A 16,936-nucleotide genomic window follows, 5' to 3' on the forward strand; every position below is an offset into this window, starting at 1 on the left:
TGCTAATCAGGAGGCACTTCTGAGGGAGGGAAGAAACAAAACAAAACAAAAAACAACCCACAGAAAAACCCCCTAGTATATCTACTGCAAGATACGTGTGGAAGAGTTTTAGGGTAACAATGCTCCTACGTGATGGGTGTAGTCAAACACAGCCAGTTTCCTGCTTCCGCAGGCAGGTGCTGCAAACCTCAGTTGTCCCTGACCTCTTCCTCGTCTAAGTAGTTTTGCATCTCTGAAACAACCAGTAACAATACTTGCAGAAGGAGGTAAGGACAACCCTTGTGAACAACAAAGAAAATGTTTTCAGTTAAGCATAAAAACATCACTTCAGGGTACATCAACATGGAAAGGTGAAGAACTATGTTCTTATGCCCATACACCATCCTAGCAAAATATGGGGCACGGATCTCAGGGTGCCACCATATCCCTTCCAACACTGCAAAGCCACAGAATTTGCTAAAAGAGGTATAGAAAATATTCCCAGCTACCTTTCAACATGGAACTCCCTTGCAGGCAGAAGTGGATACACAAAGATTTTGGGAAGCCATCAGTAGTGGCCAGGGAATATCTGCAGGGAATCTGCCCAGATGTTTTTTCTTTTTTTGAGTTAATTTTCAGTCAGCTCAACCTGTGCAGATGCACAATTGAGAGTGTTTTCACCGGAGAAGAAAAAGAAGCATGGCACAAGGAGTGGGAATATACGCAGAACCAACTTTTTTTAGTACTAAACTTTAGTCAGAGCCATTTCTTTGACAAGGTAAATAATATTTTCAGTTTATATTTTGGCAATTATCTTTCCAAACATAACAGTTAGTAACTCACTCTGTTTCCATAAACAATGCAAGCAACTGCAGAATATAAAGTTTTCAGAGTCCTCCATTTCCACTGTGGCCCTTGATTCTGCTGGCAAGCAAATTTTCCAGATAGGCTAAAAAATGAAAAAAGCTATTTCCAAAGAGCTGGGTATGTGGAATTGTTGTTTTTTTTTTTTTCAATTCAAGCACAATTATCTTTGTTTCATTCCTTTGCTATAACAGTGATTGTGTAGAATTAGCAAACCTCTGTAACTGCCCATTTCAGATGCTCGCTTTCCAAATCATAAGATTTCATGGTCATCAAATACTGCTCTTCCCTATTGTTCTACAGTTTTTAAAGTAAAATTATTGCCCTGTGCTGTTTAATATAAGATATGTTTATCTAACCTTCAGGCTGCAGACTTATTTTTAATCGCTTCAGAACTGGGTGGCAGAAAGAGAAGCCACCAAGAAAACACGTACAGCGACAATATCCTGTTGTGGCTGGTTTTTCCTTCCTTATTTCTGCTCAGAATTTGCAGCCCACTCACTTCACACTCATTTATTTTGGATCTTGAACCATGCAAGAAGACAAGAACATAGCCCCAGCTGTTTAATTTGCCTGTGTGACAAGCACCTTACATCTACAGCAAATATCTCTGAAGCTGAACTTCGGAGCGTGTCTAATTTTAGGTGCTCAACTTCAGACACTATTGAAAACAAGGACTTGGCACAAGTCAAACATCTCAACCATCACTAAACTAAAATATCTGGAAATCATTAGTACCTTTCCAAAAAGGAATTAATTCCAGGGGTTACCCCCTCAAAAAAAAAAAAAAATAAAAAAAAAAATCCTAGTTTTCAAACTTAGCAACCAAATCAAAACAAAAACTAACAGGAAAACACACAGCACGAGCAAGTGTCAGTTGGTGAATAAGCATAAAAAAACATAAAGAAAACAATAAAAGAAAAAGAAGAGATACTTGAGTTTTGCTATAAATTAATTTCATTTGCACTATTCTGTATTTGAGGAAAAAAGATTTCCTTACCTCATTAAGGTAAGCATGCTGCCTTTTTTATATATCCCCCACTAGTGTTCCATACTTCTATTTGCATATAGCACAGCAGAACTTTGGGTTGTAACACTGATATTTTCCAAAGATAACTGCCATATCAGGAGGGAAAAAACCCACCCACGTTTGTATTACTTAGCCACAGTATTATAATTTTCCCCAAGCACATTCTTGCCATGCTTGAGTCAGCAATAGCAGAAACTTAACTTGCTTTCCTTTACGAAGGACAGCAATCATTAGGCAACAGGAATAAACCTAATTTTTTCCCCTTTAACAGTTTGGAAAAAAAGAAAAGAATGGCCTTACATTTTAGAATGACTACAGTGATGATCCTACTATGCAGTGACAGGCAACTTACTGTCCAAGAAACAAAGTATAGCAATAAAATTCCAGAAACTCCAAGTGAGCTCTTCTCGAAATACCCTATGAACTTGAACATAGCCAGGGAAAAGAAATTCAACAGTCCTTTAAGTTGCATAAATAATTCCTTCAATAATTCCTTCCCTTTCAAACAAGCCCTTTCCACATAAAGCCTAAAAAAAACCCCATGCTTTAAAAGAACTAGGACATTGCATGATCTGCACAGCTGGCTTGCAAAATTTATTTCCATCTCTCTATCGCAAGGTTTTATACCACTAACATCTGGCTATCTCGGAAGCATTTTGAGAAAGCATTTCAGATTTGATTTTTAGCAAACTTAAGATATCTCAAAACGCAGATGGACTTTTCCCCACTGTTACTGCAGCACTAAAGCGCAGAGTGTGGTAGCATATCAGCTTCCCTGATGATGGAAGGCACCTGAGCAACAAGCAGCACGTACTTTATGCCAGACAAAGGAGAGAAGACTTGGAAAGGGATGACCAGGGTCCCCACTGACTGCTCAAAGCCTCTCCAGGGCACGAGCCAGTAGTTCCACCCATCAGCAAATAAATGAGGCCACCATCTCACAGGCAGAAATAGTCCAAGCAATTGCAAAGACACGATCCTAAACACAGGAAACAGAGGCACATCTGCCACTGAGGGTCTTCTAAACCGGTCTGGTACATTGTCCTTATTAGTGACTATGCTCAAAAACCTGAAGTGTCAGAGAAAAAGGAACAAGAGGAGGCAGATACAGAATCAAGTTTCTCCTAATAATCATTTAAACCCTGACTCAAGTCTATCCAGGCCAAAAAAACCAGGAAGCCTGACTGAGATAATTAGGCAATTGAGGTAACGGTGCACATAAAATGTGTGATTGATAAACAGTTAGATAACAGACTACTGATCAGGATGTCAGAACCCTATCAAAGGATGAAGGCAGACTACACCAGACACCTGCTGGTGTAGTCTCTTCAAAGAGAATACTCAGATCGCGAAACCCCCAAATACAGCGTTAAAGATATGCAACATGAACTGAACAGAGAGTAAATGCTCAGCATATGGACAAAAAACCCCCCAACAGTTAAAAAAAAATCAGAACAGAGGATAACCAAGAGGGAACTACATTGCAAAGCATACAAGGGGCCAGTTACTTTCTACATAAACTGATAGAAGGATAGCCGTAGTTTGTGCTCCTTCAAAGTGGGATGCTGGAGAAGTGACCTCTTGGGCTTTGGCTGATCTTCCCTACAGAGATTTGCTGCTTCCTGCTGTATCACCACGTGAAGAAACTCAAGTGATAAATCCAGTGTCGAGTCAAGCCCTGGGAGGGGATGACGATTCCAGCAGACCCACTTACCCGTAACGGGAGCAGTCATGCTTGGGACTGCCAGCAGTGACTCGGGAATCCCAAAAGCATCAGCAACACCAGGGGCAAAGCTGCCAGAAACCAGTGCCTGCAGAGGGGACAGACCCCAGAAGGATCCGACAAAAGAATACATACTTCCAAAAGCTTTTCCTTTTAAGCTATTAAGTATCTTACTCTGGATACTCATGTTTTTCATATAAACATCCAAGACCTCCCAGGCTCTGGCCAAGTTCTTGGCCTTAGCAGCCTCCTGTTGAAACAGGTTTTGCATTCCAGTTCTCGACTACATGAAAAACACCTTCATTTTAATCACTGTTGAATCTGCAGCCTTCCAATGTTATCACATTTTTCTCTTCACATGGAGAAACACTGGGAGACAGAAGGGAAGAAGTCCTAGATATATTTCATTTATGCTGCTCACGTATACTTTCACCATAATCCCTCTTAACAGTCACATTTTTAAAGCAAACAACCCAATTCCTTCACTTTGCTTTTGCATGTTTAAGAAGTCTACCTTGTAATTTTCTCCTCTTTTATCTTGTTCATATTTTCATTCTGGTTTCTTGGCAAAGAACAGCTACAGTCATCTTTCGATTGACAAGAGCAACTACAGTGGGACAGAAACGTAATTATGTCACCCATTTCCCTCTGCCCTGGACCATTCTTTGTTCCGATCCTCATTTCATTTGCTGGTTAGCATCAGCAGAACACCTCTAGAACTTTCTTTTTCCAAACTGCTGAGCCCATTTTCCTCTCCACAATGTCACATTTGCAATTGGGAACTAGCCCCCTAGCAGAGAAGTAACAATAAAGGTAACACTAAATTAAAGTTGCATTCTCTGAATAAAAAACAAACAAATGTTTCCTCTCTCAAGAGTCTACATATTTCACAATGTACCACAGCAATATGCCTACACTTTCAACATACTGGTATAAAATAGGCAAAAACCACCCATACACTGAGTACAGTGTTATTGTTGCTGTGGCAACTACAGACCACAATTTTTTGCCTCAAGAGAATTAGCATGAACACAAACATACACACAAAGGCATAAACAGCTGTGGGTGCTAACAGTGTCTACAACTCACTGTGGATGTGTAACGTTGCCATCAAAAACTGCATTTAATTCAAAAAGTCCTTTAACTTCCAAGCCACTGCCTGCAAACCATTTGTCTGCGCCTCTTTTTCCCCACCTTCAATACAGCATAGTTGGCAAAACATCCTGAGAAACCCTGCAGCCTAAGAAATATAAATGTAAGACAACTTCAACTCTGCTTTGTCAGTGAACAAAGTAATTCTAAAACTCTGTCTTAAATAGATAAATCATTGATCTATCAGCTGGAATTTGTTGGTATAAATACTTACTGCAAGCCATAGGAGTCAGTGATTTGAACCTGCCCTCTGTGTGTGCACACGCGAGATAAACAAAGTCAATACTGTACCACTCTTTAACAATCCCTTGGACTGATAACAGGAACAAACCTACTTTCACAAGTTTATAATGTCATTTAAGCTAGGTGTAAAAGTTAATAATTAAATCTCTTCTACTCAAAAGTCCTTAAAAAAAAATTACAATAAAACAGATAGATGAGCATGAAAACAAGCATGGAAGTTATTTGAGAAGTGTTGGGAGCAGGGGGTCCTCAAATGTCTCATTTTTTGCCTTGTCATTTTGCCTTCCCCATTCCTGCCCTATCTGCATACCAGTGCCAAACTGCACTTGAACAAGAAACTACAAACAAAGAAATTGCTCAAGTCCAGTTCAAACTTTTGTCACAAGACCAGGGCCTGTAGAAAAAGCAAATGCTCACCCTGTGCACGATAGCCAGCAGCTGAAGTTTCCTTCTTGGCCTGAAAGTGTTATTTAGTTTTTGAGTATGCCGCATGCAATCCAAGAGACTGATCTAAAGGAGTATTTTCCTTCCCAGATGTCCCCAGCCTGACTCACTCACTGAACTGGAAGACCACAGAATATAGTCTGACACTGATCAATAACTTTTAAAGTTGCTATTCCATAGCACTATGAGACTTTTGTCTGGGATTTACCAGGCAGATACCTGCACTCAGGTGTATCTACCCTTTCCATAAGTCATCCAGCTAGGTGGCTCACATGCTTTCAGACAGCATCCCACCCACTACGCTGCAGAGTTTATTCACATGAGGACACAGGCAAAATTCCCATTATCCAGCTACCCAATCACCCAGGAACATCCGGTAAATGTTCAGAGTCCTCAAATCCCACCTGGACACAGCATCCAGAAAGAGGGAAACCAAGAATGAAGATTGTTCTAAGAGTTAGTATTTGTTTTGTCTAGGGCCAGATAGCATGGCAACAGTCATGCTATAGACTGATTAACTTTCTTACTAGTTTTCAGACTAATGACTACCATTTCCTGTTAAAAAAAAAAAAATTAAGCTGGTAAAGCTGTCTAGTTAATATTTTGAGTTTTGGTTTAAAAATTATTTTTCATGTGGGTATTTTACTAAAACTTAGAGGACTGACTGAGAACAAACTCTCTGTGAATTTGCAAATATTTCAATTTATTTGATTTAAAAATACATTTAGAAGGTTTTCTCCTCATATTACTGAGATTTCTTTTTTTTTTTTTTTAAGCTGGAAATTTTCTTATCATGAGGGAAGCCCAAAACCCAGCAAAAAATTATTTCCCACCCAACTCCATTAAGGAAGCAATATGCTGTAAGTAGCCTCCCAAAAAAAATTCTAAAAAAACATTCACATCAGTAAGTATTGCTTGTGCTTTTGCTTTGGTGCTCACCTATGATTCTACAAAAGCTGTTTAAAATGCCTTAAACCAGGGAAAAAAGGACTAGTGACAATGAACATTTCCAATCAAGATCGTAAGAAGGAAGAATGATCAAATCTCACACCTTGCTCTGGGGCAGGACCCCCCTAAAGGTTTCCCCTTGGCCATTTTTCTCCACGTGCCGTTCTCCTGGTTGGCAGGGGCAGGACAGGCTGACCCAGCTGAGCCCTGTGCAGAACAGACTGGATTCCACATTGTCAGAAGTGACCAAACTAGCCTGACCGGTGCCATGCTCTGAAGAAAACACCCAACGAAGGTCAGACATATCCACTATGCCTATCTAGCAAGCAGCGTGGCGCAGCAGAAGTGGGTCTGAAGAGCAAAACGGCTGAGGAGGACCCCACGTTCACATGAGTCGTCGTCTGGAGGGTCTCGCTTCAGAGGAGCTGAGCTCTGGTGCTGTGAGCTGCGTGCCCTTTAGCAGCTGAAGCACCGCAGGCTCCTGGGGCGCATCTTTCGGCTTCACTTTCTCAGCAAACAACCCAGTGCAGATGCTCTGGGGCCACTTCAACACACGATGTGTGCTAAGTGGGGACAGTCACGAGATTCATTCCCAAAGCGCACTCCTGATCCAAACTATATGTTAACACAAACACTCCCACTATCAGTAAAGGACAGTAGAAATTTATGTATGAGGCTGTACTTTTTAGAGCAAGCCTGAGTTTCTGGAAGCCCTCCTTAAGTACTCACTAGACTACCCGAGCATCCAGGAGATGAGGTTTAGTATCTCAAGGTTACCTGTAACTACTAGGTCACATACAGAGGGATTTTTTCACTCCAATGAGAAACGTGGCCCATTGACAATAGACTTTTTACTTGGTTTTGGACAAGTCCAGAAGGTTGGATTCACCTCTGCACTGTTGCCCAGCCCAGCGCTGCAGCCTCCCCTGCCCAGGGATTACCAGCACCACTTGCAAGTTTGGCAAGCCTACCTCAAGCACTGACCATTCTTGCAAAGTCTGTCAGGAGCCAAGGAGCATCCAGGGCATTCTGTACTGTGCCAGGCTGGCCAACGCACAGTAAATCCTAAGCACCAGGGACTCCCCTGAAAGCAACAGGGCCAGCACTGTGCTCGGTGCCTAGACCCCTAGGCTCCAGCCCAAGAGTCTTCGTCTCTACTTTGTATTGTCTCAAAATAGCTGCAGAGCACCGCTAAATCAGTGCTGGTGTGATTAATGTGCAGAGAAGGTTTCAGGAAACTTTATGCAGCACTTCAATGTTTATTTTTCCAAATCTCATTTAACACAAATGAAAAGGAAAGTGCTTAAAAGGGGGAAAATTGCAAGCAGCTGATTCCAGTTGCACTTTTGTCCCTTGCCAAACGAAAAACTTAATAGGACAGACTTTGTTTTCAAGGCATGAGGGATGTGGAAATATTTACACCCATAGTACCAAGACATCAGCCATGAGGTTCAAGACTGCAGTGCCAAACTGAGTGAGAACACGTTGAAAAAGGCAGCATACATTTCCAAGGCAGAGGAAAATGTGCATTATTCCAATTGTTAGTAATAGCTGACCCGAACAGAAAGAAACGCTTTGGAGATGGCTTTAATCTTTGGAAAGTACTATACCTCTGTTTCAGGAACATACAGAATCTTCGGCCCTGCACAAGCGTGTGCAACAAGTTAGAGAGTGGATTTTGCACAGAAAAGCCGTGCATCCCACGAGCACTATGAACTGCTCTGCTTGCAGGCACACGTTTAACTAGGGACCCAAAACAGGGTCAGCAAGACTATGCCTCTGTTCTTTAAATCAAGTGCTATGTCCTTCATGGCATTAGAGTAAAAAGCTAATCATTTTTTTTTAAGGAAAATAGTTTTACAAAATCTGGGTAACTCAAAAGTCAGAAAATATCAAAATTAAAGTTGGTTTTGGCAACCTAAGTAATATCTCTCTATAAAAGTGGTTTAAGATGTTGATTTCAAGTTTCATTTTTGCTTACTGTTTCTCAAATAACTAAAAGTTACACAGCTTTATTTTTTGCGGTTGAGGGTGTTAGGCAGGGAAGCGTTAAATCTGACAAGTGCTGCTGCAATTCAAAATGAAAACACTGAATTTTCAATTGCAGAATGACTGGCATTAGGGAATTAAAATGTAGCATAGTTCATACCAAACATGGACAGCTGTTGCTGATGCCTCAGAGTAGCTTTTTTTCAGGAAAAATCAGACACTAATCCCACTTCTGAACTTCCATCTTTATTTATCTCTCTTCAATCTCTCACAATTATTGTTTTTCTTCAGCACTACATCTTCTAATGGTCTTGTTGGTGACCACTAAAGGAACCTTAAAGTTCCCAGCCTAAGTCTGTTGAGTTCCGAGAAAGCAAATTTTTTATTTGGCTTTTCACTGCCCAAAAAGTGGATTAAAAAAGTCATGCAAAGAGGCTTGGGACTACCAAGTCTGCTGACTAGCTAAACCTGAAAGCATAGAAACAAAACTGAAGTCGGACAGCAAAAGAGCTGGAAAATGTAAAATTTAGCAAAACAACCCCTGATTTTGGGATCAGAATTGCTGTTGATTTTTGTAAAAGGAAAAAAATATACATATACGTTTTTCTTCTTTCTCTTTTTTAAACCAATTCATCAGCATGCTTTGGGCAGAGAGCTATTCAAACTCGAGGAATGGTGGGAAGACATCTCTAATACTGCAACTATCCCAAGACTCAGAGGCATGTCCCACAGAGTCAGTGTTTTATTTAAACTGCTGCCAAAACATAAATATGCACACCAGCTCCAATGAAAGGATTAAAATGAAAAATAAAGTGTACCACCAGCAGCCAAAGCATCCAAAATTAAGTTTAAATGCACTTTTTTCCTCCTTTGGGGGAACACGGCTGGCCTCATCAATGAAAACATTGAAGTTAAAAGCTGTCCAATACAAACACTGGAAGATGCTCATACTTTTTTTTTTTTTTGAGAGAATCTCCTTGAACACAGAAAATATTTCCCTGAAAGTCAACAAACTTGGTATTGCCTGATATAGGTCAGGGTAAGGCCTGTTAAAAGGTAAGGTTTGTTGTACAACAGTTGAAGTTTTGCATTTGGACTGCTATTCCTAAGGCCATAGGTAACCTGGGATATCAAGGGTACTGTGAAATAACCTTGAAAAGTGCAACTTTTAAATCGTATGTCTTAACCCTTTGAATCTGAATTACTTCTAGAGATGCCTAGAGCTTAGGAAGGCATGGTAAAACTACCTATGGATAAACAATGCCATTAAACTTAGTTTTAATATACCTTTAAATAGTATATTTATTTCTTCACTGTATTTATACACACATGCACTTTCTTTACAGAAATTACGCTATTAAAAGTCTAATGTTTAACCTCCCATATCTCACTGATTTATGGTAGAGAATGATGTCCCAAAATTGGTGATTTATGGCATATACAACAAAAAAGTATGTACTTTGCCAAAAGTTCCTGTATAAGCATACTGGAGGGATGACATTCCAGAATCAGTGATGGGGCATACATGATAAGGGGAAAAAAAAAACAAAACCCAAACTCTTTTCCAAATGCTGCTGGAGGTATGTCATTGACCTAGCAAGATATTTTTAGAACACAAGTCAGCTAAACTTCAAAGTCTGCTTTCCTGGGATATGAGGATGAATTGAACACAGTGAGTCTTTTCATCCTCTTTCAAGCTCATTAATCTTGTTACTGAATATAGCTCTTCTTAAAAAACAGTATTTCGATGCTAAATTCAAAGATAAATCATTCATTAAAGAGACATGCAAATACACAGAGATATCAGGATTATTTTAGCATCTAAAGCAGGAAACATCGCTATGTTCTCATGCAGTACACTGTCTACTAAATACAATGTGAACAGTCTGCCAGGTACACAGCACAGCTAGAAATTGCACCCTCTGTAATTTTGCACTGTTTTTAAACCTAAGTTGTAATTTTTTTTAAATGAAGAAAACAACCAATGTGAAAAATGACATTTGCGTATTCATCCATGCTTCCCATAGCGAGTGATACAATAACTGCTTATTAGATGACAAAACATTTTCCACCTACCATTGCTTACAGCTTTTCTGCCTCTGCTATGGCAGAGTAACGATTATTACTTTCATTTTTCAGACCTCCAGCCCAAAATTTGTTCTGGTCTTTCTCATATACTGAACTCATAGCACAGACCTCATAGAAAACCATTTATACAACAGAAGGGACAAGTCCTCTGCACACTTAACCTAGATGGCTTTCACGTACCACAGTGACTTGGAGGGTCTAAACTCCACCTGCATGCTTTTGTCTCTCACTTTCTGGGCACTTCTCAGCATTTTTGAAGGCTCAGGGACAGCCATGGGGAACCGCCAGCCACATGGACCGGAAGGAGATTTAGGCTGTCACCATCCAACAGGATGAGCATGATGACGCTGACATACAGTGACAAACCAGAGATTACCTCCCCTGTTGCAGCCTAGCCACCCAGTGAAAGGCATTAGAGAGCCTGTCAGCACTGCAATAAGGGACTCTCATAAAATCAGTCCCTGCTACCCGTGGGATTCATATCTAGCAAAATAGCCTTTCATATGCACAGCTCCATTCTGTGCAGAGAGGCGAGTGAACTTTTCTTTTCCCCCTCAGCAAAAGCCCTCTCTCATTCTAATGAGGAAAGTAACCAACCCACCTGGAAAAAAGGTCTGTGAAAGTGCTGAAAGTGTCATTATTTTGTTTCCGATAAGTACTACAGGTCGGAGTTGAAAGTCACATCATTTGAGGGGACAGTGGTGGCACAGCACTTGCAAGCAGTTATCTGGGTATTTCCTACAGTCCAGCACATTGCAGTGGGGGAGACTTTTTTTAAATGACTGATAGCATACTCTCACAGGGACAACTAAGCGGGATCCCTGAGGGGAGGCGGGGGCATGAAATGGGAGGTAGAAGGCGATTTTCAGGTGAGGAAAGCTGCATTTCAGCACAGCTGTGCTGCAGTTCTGCAAGAAAACCCAGCAAGGGGGGTTCCTCCCAGCCCATCGCTGCTCCGTGCTGCTGGAGCCAGCGGGGTCATTCACAGGGATGACGCCTATGCCTGCATGCCCGCTCACACAGCCCAGCCACACTGCTAACCCCACAGCATGTGCCCCCCGCTTACCGGTGTGTGCTCAAGTCACAAACCACCAAGCACACAAGTGCCTGCCATCAGCACCCATGAGACAGGGGGCCTGGGACAAACACTGCGCATAACCAGACGTAGCAGAGCATCCTCAGGCCCGGAAGAGCATGGGGAGAATTTTCTCCATGGATATCGTCTTTGTATCACCTTGAAGGACAAGTTTCGGAAAGCTTAGAAAGAAAAACTGCAGTCTGTCGAGTCTTTGTTGTTCAGTGATCCAGTCAGCCTAACACTGTACGTACACCATGCTGGTGCAAACAGGCTGGAACAGTAAACGACTGCTATTCCTGGTTCCTTTGGTGTTCCTGCATTCATCAATCACGGCACAGAATACCTCAAAAAAAGAGGCTATCGCTATTCATGCGCCTTCTCCTAAATTAATAGCTTGTAATTATAGGCCTTAATTGTTGGACTGTTTTAGTGTTGAGCAACAGATCTCTTTTTTGCATCAAAAACTGTTTTCTGTTAAAAAAGGAAAAAACCAGCATGGTTAGATGTAAGGGTTTAATCTATAAAATTATATATTTCTTACTCAACTTTAAAAACAAACAGTAGTAAAAACTGACACATAGCACCAGCCACTCTGCAAACAGAAGAAAGCAAATACATCTCAATCTTCTGTTGATTTTTACCAGCATGTCTCTGCTGCCCTGCTTTCTTAGGACAAACTCGACCTCCTAGTAGTTTGGCGGAGACTTTTTCCTCGTTGCTGAAGGAACGCAGGAAGGCAGCAGGTGCACGCAGGCTTGAGAGACAATAAAAGGTGGCGGTGGGGGAGCAATGTTTTCTGCCTGTTAGGGGTGAGTTTAACTAGAAGCCTATAAACAACCAGACAACGTCACTGCAAAAAATATACTATGCTGTGAAGCATTTCATACAACTGTTATTAGCGCATAGCAAAGTTGCTCGCCCGTAACACCGTTTTCTTGTATGCGTGCCTGTGTGTTTCACCTATCCCCGTACATGCGCTTTGCAATTCCATCAGGCGCTTGTGCTGGGCTGAGAGAGACTTGTGTGCGTCCTTTCTACAGAGCTGCGGTCACAAAAGCACTGCCTTAATACAATGATTTCTTACAAGGCACAATTGCATCCGCGCTCCTGCACAGCGGACGTTCCCAAACAGTTCACCAGAGGCGGGCAAGCACCTGAACTACTTAAGCATTTCAAACTTCGCCGCAGTTCGCTCAACACCGTGACTTGCAGCATCCAGCAGCAGCGGCGACTTCTTGCAAGAGCACCAAAAGCGCCGGGCACCGCCGGGAAAAATGAAAGGCTTTCGCCGTAGCAGCAACCAGCCAGCCCGGCAACGCTGCACGGCTCAACCCCAACCCGACCCCACCTCGCTCCGCCGTGCGCCCTCCCCTCGCCGAAACACGCTTCTACCCCAAGGTTTTCCGCAGGGGACGGTGCCTCCGCGCTGCCCCCTAAGGCCCTTGGGCAGAAGCAAGGCGTGACAGCGACGGCTACTCGTCTCTGCCAGGCGAGCCTCCCCGCGCCGGAGACCCCCGCTTCAGGACACACGCAACAGCCTCCCCGGCACGGCGCAGCACAGCACAGCACACAGCCTCACCTGGTCCAGCGGGATGCCCAGCAGCCCGCTCAGCGGGTGCAACAAGGTGGAGCCGGTGGTGCGGTGCGGGGCGCCGGGCGGCTCGGCCATGCTGCATCCCCGCTACTGCCGCAGCCGCCGCCACACACCCCCGGCCCGCGCCGCTCCGCGCGCGACGGCCGCCGCCCCACCGAGACGGCTGCCGGGCCGCAGGGGGCGCTCGGCGGGGCGGGGCCGCCGCCAACGGCCGGGGGCGGGGCGGGAGCCGGCCGGGCTCCGCGGGCGGGGAGAGGGGAGCCGGGAACAGGCAGTTCTCGCTGTCCCCGGGCCTCACCTGCCGCCTCCTGTCGTCCGTGGGAGTGGGAGTGGGCAGGCAGCCTAGTCCTGCGTGGGGGTGGTTCGTTATAACAGCCGGCTGCTCGACCGGATTCGAATTTGAAACTGCTCCGTCCTGAGGGAGGCCGTCCCGTCCCGTCCCGTCCCCCTCCTCCCCCTGCGGCGTCGCGTTTATTACGGGAAGTGAAAAACATCCTGCGCGTCCCCTCCCGGGGTCCCCCCCGCCCCAGGCCGGGGAAAGCGCAGGGCGGTTACAGCCCTGGTGGCAGTGCTCGGCACCGGGGGCAGAGAAACACGCGCGGCGCTCGGACACGAGTGGCTTGGCCAGGGCGAAGGAGCGTGGTGCGTGTGGTGAGAGCGAGCGGAGCTGGTACGGGTGCACGGCACTCGCTTGCCGTGGTACCGGGCTCGCCCTGCGCCGGGCTCGCTCGATTCAACCAAGTACCGTCACAGCTCAAGCTGGTTCCCCTGCCCCGGCTTCTTGTCAGAAGCAGTAACTTCTCTGACACCTGCGGGGCCGAGGTGCCAGTCCGCAGATGTCCCAAGCAGAGGAGAGCTGGAGTGTCACAGCCAAAACAGTTGTAACAAGTTACTGGTTTGGGGTTTTTTTAACACAGATAGGGGTTTTTTTCAGTCATTGCTATTAGAAGTACTAATGGAGAATTACCGAGCCTTCAGTATGTCGTTCACGTTGCTGGAAACTAAGATGCATGTGATTTGGGGAAATAATGACTTTTCCTTGATAGGGGGAAAAATGAAAAAGGAGTCGGAGATTCAAGTGATACATGTATCTCGTAAGTGAAATATGGCCATTAAAAGGTACTTCTGCCAAGATCATCTATCTGCAGAAGCAGTGTTCTTATGCTTGCCCCGGACAATGTAGTATTGTGTTGCAAGGAGAGCTCGGGCAACGTTGCAAAGCTGTCTGTTCAGCTCGCACTGCTGACGTGCTTAGAACCTGAAATACCCCAAAGGTTCTTTGCAGGCTCAGTTTCAGGCTCTTTAATCAGCCCATCATTTTCTCTTCTTCAAATAATTGCCAACTGTGGCAACAGCTGAAACTGTAGTAGTGGCTTAAAAAGGTAGCGTGCCATGTTCAGTGTCCTGCTTATACTGTGCGAGTGAGTGCTGTGCTGGAAAACCCAGGCAAAAATTGTTCAGTAGGGAAGGAGTCACACAGCAACAACGTTCTCGTAATAGTATTATTTTAGTGGTGCCGATCTGAATATATATACATGCATACACATACTTCAAGTAGAAAAAGTAAGCAGTTTGGAAGGACTGGGTAGCCATGCATGAGAGTTCCTAACATTTTCCATTAGAAGTCCCTCTTGCCAGTTGTTTAAAATTTGCCAACCCAAAACTATCCGGATGGAACTTTCCATGGGCTGTGTCCGCCACAAGCGGGTTGCTTGTTGAGCTTTGGCTAAAACCATTGACCTGCTTTTGGGAACAGAATAAAAGTGATCTATTATTACACGCACAGTACAGATATTCTCAAAGCTTTTTCACTGTGGAAGTCTTGTACTTCTGGGATGGAGGCTTCAAGTTTAGATGTGGTAGTTTTCCTGGAATCAAGAAATGCCGTTCATTGTCTTTGTAAAACTACTCAAGAGTGACCAACTGCCAGAGTTCTGGGGAAAAAGCCACACATAATCTGTGTGGAGACTCAGGGAATCAATATATAACATCTCTGAAGACCATAATTCTTCAGCCCTTCACATTTCCTCCATGTGACTGGACTCCATCTATTTCTGTCACTACAGGAGCAGAGTGGGATATCACAGGGCTCCAGGCACAGGAACTGAGAAGAGTGCGCCTGTCTCTCTATAGTCAGTACTCAGCCATCTGGGCTTTGTGCAGTGGTGGAAACAGCTGCTCCGGAAAACAGCTGGAAGGAGAAAAGGACAGATGGAGAAAGGCGGGAGCAAGAGTACAAGGAGGAGGAAGATGGCGATTCTGAAGGGGGTTGGCACAAGAAGCCCAGTGAAGGGAACTAGAGCAAAGCTGGCTACAGATATAAAGGAACAGAAGCAAAGGGAGTATGGTTAGGAGGACAGAATTGGTGAGGGAAGTGTATCAGCAAGAAGGGGGTGGGACAGAAGTTTGAGAAGAAAGGCAAGACAGTATTAAGATGAAAGCACTGGGGAGAGAGACAGGAGAAACTGAGTGGTAACAGGGGAAGAAAGAAAACTGGAATTATTATTAGAAAAATTATTACTGTTGTAAAATACTATTCCTGAATTTCAGTGCTCCTTTTCTTGTGTTGCTAGTAGCTTTGAAATCCATAAGCAAAATACTGTCAGCTCTACAGCTTATAGTCACAGAAGGCTGGTACAGTCCCAAAAGAGGTACATTCTGCCTCCAAACTTGAGCTGTCAGCAGGAGGGCTGGGTTTGATGTCTCCTCAATGTGATCTTTGGTGCACCTCCTTCTGGGAGAGCTTTACTAACTTGGTTACAGATGTGTGGAGCCAGCAGTGCAATGCGGTATGCAGAGCCTCTGCCCCTGGAAATGGAAGCCTGCTGTAAAAGACACTTTGAACTGGCACTGCATGGAGCCAAGGAACATTTGGCAGGGCTAAATCCAACTGAGAGCACACTCCTGGACCCAAACTGGCTCAGCATAGGTACGTTCATGATACACTGCACTTAGACTAGAAAGCTCTCCTGCACCCTCCCATGCTTGAATGGACCCATCTTGAGTATCTTTGTGCCACAGACTTATTTGATTTGTGAACTAATTTGCACATGGAAATGGTATGTCACTTTCCATTGCCCCCTTCTCCACTGACAGGACGGCCTACAAGGTGTAAAAGTAGCCAGAACCCATCAAACCAAAAGGTTATTTAGGTCTCTTGTCTCTGACAGTGACAATTGTGGATGCTTAGACAAGGTATACAAGAAACGTGGCAAATATAGAGCAATCCTTTTACTTTGTACTCTCCCAGCTTCTAGCCATCAGGATTTCCCAAGATGGAAATTTCATCTGGAATATCACGTTTAATAGCCACTGATGGGCCTATGTTACATGTCTAATACTTTTTGAATTCACTTATATTTTTGACCTCCACAGTATCCCATGAGTTCCGCTATTTAATTATGTGCTGTATGAAAAAGTACTTCCTTCAGTTTGTTTTAAAGCAGCTGCCTTGTAATTTCATTGGGTGTTGTCTTGTTCTTGTGCTGTGAGAAATAAGTGAGTAATTGCTTCATCACCTCCCCCATGCTATTCATAACTTTATATACCCTGAGTTGTCTCTTATCCTCACTGAGGAGTCTAGTTAATCTCTCATTATAAGGAAGTTATGGGTATCTTTGTTCTTCCTTTTCACCCTTTTCTGTTTCTATTTTTGAAAGGGAGAGACTATAGATTTATGTGGTAACATAATGTTTTGTTCTATATTCCTTTACCAAGAACTCCTAACATCATTCCCAGTGACTCCAAAGTATTTTCTCAAAGGTAATAGGTAATTTACAGCCTAACGTGTATGTATAATCAAGA

The 16,936-nt window shown here is 43.7% G+C and overlaps 1 protein-coding gene across 2 annotated transcripts in view; it reads right to left on the reverse strand.

Moving 5' to 3' along the window:
- MBOAT1 (membrane bound O-acyltransferase domain containing 1) overlaps window positions 1-13,413 on the reverse strand; it is a 60,010-nt gene extending 46,597 nt beyond the window's left edge. Inside the window, exon 1 of one of the 2 annotated variants that reach the window (XR_008575899.1) lies at window positions 13,118-13,413. Coding sequence is in view for 1 of the 2 variants with exons in the window: in XM_054816854.1 (XP_054672829.1) it covers window positions 13,118-13,207 (90 nt within the window). In the remaining variant the exon portion in view is untranslated. The remainder of the gene's footprint in view (window positions 1-13,117) is intronic. The other variant, XM_054816854.1, reaches the window with a different exon arrangement.
- Between the last annotated feature and the right edge of the window lie 3,523 nt (window positions 13,414-16,936).

Source organism: Grus americana, chromosome 2 (genome assembly GCF_028858705.1).
Source record: "Grus americana isolate bGruAme1 chromosome 2, bGruAme1.mat, whole genome shotgun sequence".
NCBI lineage: Eukaryota > Metazoa > Chordata > Aves > Gruiformes > Gruidae > Grus > Grus americana.